The sequence below is a fragment of the Chaetodon trifascialis genome, chromosome 23 (assembly GCF_039877785.1).
Source record: "Chaetodon trifascialis isolate fChaTrf1 chromosome 23, fChaTrf1.hap1, whole genome shotgun sequence".
NCBI lineage: Eukaryota > Metazoa > Chordata > Actinopteri > Chaetodontiformes > Chaetodontidae > Chaetodon > Chaetodon trifascialis.
In genome coordinates, this window is record NC_092078.1 from 905,001 (window position 1) to 910,000 (window position 5,000).

The following is a 5,000-nucleotide window of genomic DNA, read 5'->3' on the forward strand; positions in this document are numbered from 1 at the left end:
AGCATTCCCCACAGAGCTCCTCCCACTCTGTCTGTCGCCTAGCAACAGCACATTCAGGGCCAGCACGTTCCGCTCGCCGCCGCTGACGACTCTGAATGGGTTGTTGCCACAGCAACTGTCGACGGCCATCTTTCAAGCTAAAACACAGAACACGTGACAGGATTCGGCGGCTGGTGAGTGAAGACACTGAGAGTTGGCGTAAAAACAACCAATTTTTATATTATTTACAAAAGTTGAAAGTGAGAGAAGCAATCAGACGTCTCCATGTATTCCCGCTTGGTTCAGGGTGGAATTAAAGCTTTGACTGATGATTTCTGATTTTAAAATACGGAAAAAACTGCCCAGAAAGAAAACTATTGTTTTCAGTGTTAAACATGTTTTAATCAACCGTTACGAACCGAAAACACTGCGACAAACGACCAAACCAAAGCTGGAAACAACATGTTTTATACTCACAGATTCAAAGCACTGCAGCCAGTGAACCGTGTGTGTCGAGGCCTGACTGACTTTGGATTGAACCTGAAACTGAAAGAAATGAACAGCTGACGGTAAACCTGCGACACATCCATCCATCATCTATACCGCCTATCCCTTTCGGGGTTGCGGGGGCTGGAGCCTATCCCAGCTACAATGGGCGAGAGGCGGGGTACACCCTGAACCGGTCGCCAGCCGATTGCAGGGCCACATGCAAAGACAGACAAACATTCACACTCACACTCACACCTACGGACAATTTAGAGTCATCAATTAACCTAATGAGCATGTTTTTGGTCTGTGGGAGGAAGCCGGAGAGAACCCACGCATGCACGGGAAGAACATGCAAACTTCACACAGAAAGGCCCCGCCTGACCCGGGGATCGAACCGGCAACCTTCTTGCTGTGAGGCACGCGCACTACCTGCTGCGCCACCGTGCAGCCACCTGCGACACAAACACCTTAAAATCAACAAGACGCCTAAACAATACCACAGATTTCACAAAGGTGAGTCTCACCTGCTTTACCCGGCCGAGAGACGCAAACAGACACATTTCCTGGACTGCTGATCAATACGTTACGTTGTGTGTGTGTGTGTGTGTGTGTGTGTGTGTGTGTGTGTGTGTGTGTGTGTGGTTACTGGTTAAATAATAACCAGTCCTGCCCATGTCTGCCTGGCTCTGTGCTTTTATCAGGTTGTAAAACTGTAAAACATCTCTGCAACTTAGATGTAAAGGGACACCATGACGATGATATGATGATGATGATGATGATGATGATGATGATGATGATGATGATGATGATGATGATGATGATGATGATAAAGCATACAGTGACCATGAAATACTACCTCATATTTCTGATGTTGCTGTTCACAAAAATAGCTTTTAATTATCTCATAAACAAAAGATCATATCTCATAATTCTGAAATAAAAAGTGCGGCGGATAATTTTTTTTTCTACTGGTGGACATGATCCTCCATAGCTGCTGCTCCACACCTGGATGTTTACAGCAACACCTGGGTGTTGACAGAAACACCTGGATGTTTACAGCAACACCTGGATGTTTACAGCAACATCTGGATGTTTACAGCAACATCTGGATGTTTACTGTAACACCTGGATGTTTACTGTAACACCTGGATGTTGACAGAAACACCTGGATGTTGACAGAAACACCTGGATGAACCCTCAGTGTGAGCGTGAAGCCGCTCCGTCAGCGTCCTCCATGTAGAATAAAGTTGGAGTCAAAGTGTGCGTGCCTCAGGCTGCCGCAGAGAGAAACATCATCATCTGCTCACAGTTTATCCCATAGATAAGATAATCTGAAGCAGGCTGCACACACACACACACACACACACACACACACACACACACACACACACACACATAGATTACCATCAGCTGCCCGCGGACGTCTTTTCTCTCATGTCGGTACGTGATGACCTCCTGTTTTTTATTGCAAACACATACGTTTGTGCCATGCTTGTGAGGACATACATTGATGTAACGCACTCTCCAGCTCCACCCAGAGGCAGCAGGAAATCCGCCGCCGGCTGGAAACACGTCAGCAGCTCAGAGCAGGAAGCCGTGATCAGCGTCAGAACGACTGGGAAAGGTGTGACATCAAGGAAACGAGGAAACACGAACGGCACGGTGACGATAATGCAGATGGAAGTGTGACACTGACCTGCACCGAACACGCAACAGCAGGGAAGCTGGGAAACACGGATGTGTGTGTGTGTGTGTGTGTGTGTGTGTGTGTGTGTGTGTGTGTGTGTGTGTGTGTGTGTGTGTGTGTGTGAGTGAGTGAGTGTGTTTCCTCGTTTGTGGTTGGTAGCTGTTGGGCATCACTGTCCCTAGTTTGAGGATGGTTGTAATAAAGATAACACACACACACACACACACACACACACACACACACACTCCCTCTCCTCTGTCTATGTCAGCGAGCCTCCAGAAGATCCAAATCATTTCTGGGAAGGTTTTGAGAAACGAAGAAAAATGACCATTTATGGTCGTACGCATCGGCGCGCACTCTGTGAAGCTTTCTGCTCATCAGGATTCAGAAGCATGACGTGACACACGCGTGTTTACTCCGGGGGCTAACGGCGGCAGATTTAGCATTGAAACAAAGTCATTTCTGAAACAAAGCTCGCTTGACTTAAGATGGAACAAAAACTGCTTCTGATTTTCAATCAGCGACGACTGAAATGACGGCTGTCGTTAGCACATGTTGTCAATGCTAATGAACATTAGCTCCATGAACCGGTCGATAACTCTGCAAGCCGGTAAAAGGCTCGTGTGCCCTCGATGGCTACATACATGATACCATGCTAACAGAGTGATCGTGGATCATGTCGTGTGACATCATGATTGACAGCTGTGTGTGCTCATGATTGAGTGGGGTCAGTGCATGGGTGGGAGCGCAGCAGCCTTCACTTACATGCAGTGGGGGGACATGGAGACGTGTCGGCCATCTTTGTTTCCAGTTTTTGGGCCGTTTGAAGGCAAAGAGGAACGAAGCCGCCTGTGTTGTTGTTTGCTTTTCAATCTCTGCTGTGTCCTTCCTGTCTCTACCAGGGATGTAAAATTAAATCTTTTTAGTCCTTGTCGACGAAATATTTAAATATTAAGACCACACACACTCTGCACACACAAAGCTCGACTTCTCTGGACATTTAGAAGCTATAAAATGTCTTACGTTACTCAACTAATTCAGACATTAAAGAAGAAATTGAATGGATAAGATTTCCTGATAAGGCATGGTGTTTGTAAAATTGACTTTTTCATGACCCGCGGACATACGTCCTCTGTTTCACTGAACGCTCTGTTTTCCGTTACAGGATGAAGACAGAAATCACCTGTTATCCCTCCGACAGACGGTTAAATCAGCAAACACTTCGGAGATGCAGGCTGAGCTTTAACCGTGTGCTCATAACTTTTATCTGCACAGATGGAATCGTTTCCCTGTGTCTCTGCGGGCCTGTGGGTTCGTCTTTTCCTCTTTGTTAATCTTATCACCGCCCACCAGCGCTCGGAAAAACATTCACTGCCTGGTTTTCAGATCCATGTCGTCCAGCCAGGCTCATCTGTCTCACATATTAAATGCCGGTTCAACATTTTGTGAAAAATGCAAGCCAGAGTCAGAGCTACCGAAAGGTTGAAAACCGTCTACCAACACCAGGATTTGTCCATCCATAAAGAGAAAATTAAACTTGCTTTCGGGGGTTTATAAAAAGCAAAGGGTTATAATTTCTTATGAAATCAGGCTGAGAAAAATGGGTAGCATGAAGAACCAGAGGCTCATTTAAACAGACTAAACAAAAACCTTCATGATTTGTAGTGACAGAACACAATGTGATCAACTTGGTCCATGTGTGATGGTTGAACCGCTGATAAGAGCTTTAAAAAACATGTTTGCTTCATTGGAAAATAAGAAAAGCAGACATCAGACATGTTGGAAGTGACGAATCCTTTTAATCATAAGAACACCTTCTTCTGAAAGTGGTGGAAATAAACTGGCGCAGTGACACGTTACAAACAGGCAAATAATTATACCAACATTCATCCAAAATATACATCAACAACTTAATAAAATAACTGTCACAATAACAACAGTGCAATCCAAGAATCAACGCGTCGGGACAAACTTCCAGTCGCTGCAGGGACGGTTCTGGTTTAACGAGGCGACATTTCACAGTTCAGGGGTGTGAAGGAGTTTCTACTGGAGCCCCGTTAGCTGGCAGCTTGACAAAGAAGAAGAGGTTAATTTGTGGCACAGCTGTTGTTTTGGGAGTTTCAGTCGGACATCAGTCGTGTACACGGTCCTTTATTTCATGTGAGCGAGTCCTGGAGGTGTTGAAAAGCCTCTAATTCAACATGAGTTTAGCTAATCTTTGGAAAATATCACCTGTTTATCACAACAGAACTAAAGCTAGAACCAACTTCAGCACCTGTTAGTGCCTTCGATCCTGCACATCCTGGGCTTTTTTTAACCTGAGTGTGATGAAAATGACGACAGGAATTAAGAAAAGCCACGTAAACTGAAACCGGACTGAACCTCTCTGAACTGACCCTTTGATAACGACGGTGGCGTTCGCCTTGTCGTGTCTTACAGAACCGAGAACAGGTGGAGGGACATATTTGGAACTGGGTCGCTGAAATTCATGAAACTCTCTGCTTCTTATTCCCAAACCGGTGCGATGTTTCCATGTTGGAGAGTGAAGAGTTACGTGTGTCAGGTTTTGGTTTTTCTTGTCGGTGTAAATGGGCCAAACCGGATTTCAAAGTGGTTTCTGCTCGTCTAGACGCCCGGGAGGAAACCAGATCTGAACCACAAAGAGTTTCACATCCCGCTGACTTTGAATGCAGCCTGACAGGAAGCTCATTAGCACTGAGATACTGGGCCAGTTTGGATGAGGGGGGGGCACCGGGGACATTTCTCAGGTGTGAACAGGTATGGTTATTCACCCCGCCCTCCTCTCTCCAGGTCTCTGCCTCTCGTTCCCTCTGGGCTCGGTCAC

At 46.0% G+C, this 5,000-nt stretch overlaps 2 protein-coding genes across 2 annotated transcripts in view; both read right to left on the bottom strand.

The window, feature by feature from the left end:
* Positions 1–129, bottom strand: part of LOC139351710 (GTPase IMAP family member GIMD1-like) — a 1,031-nt gene extending 902 nt beyond the window's left edge. Inside the window, exon 1 of the mRNA XM_070993716.1 lies at positions 1–129. This exon is cut by the window's left edge and continues 7 nt beyond it. Coding sequence (XP_070849817.1) covers positions 1–129 — 129 coding nt within the window.
* Positions 130–3,936: 3,807 nt separating this feature from the next.
* Positions 3,937–5,000, bottom strand: part of LOC139351233 (dickkopf-related protein 2-like) — a 1,907-nt gene continuing 843 nt past the window's right edge. The window contains exon 2 of the mRNA XM_070993032.1: positions 3,937–5,000. This exon is cut by the window's right edge and continues 458 nt beyond it. The gene's annotated coding sequence lies outside the window, so the exon portion shown is untranslated.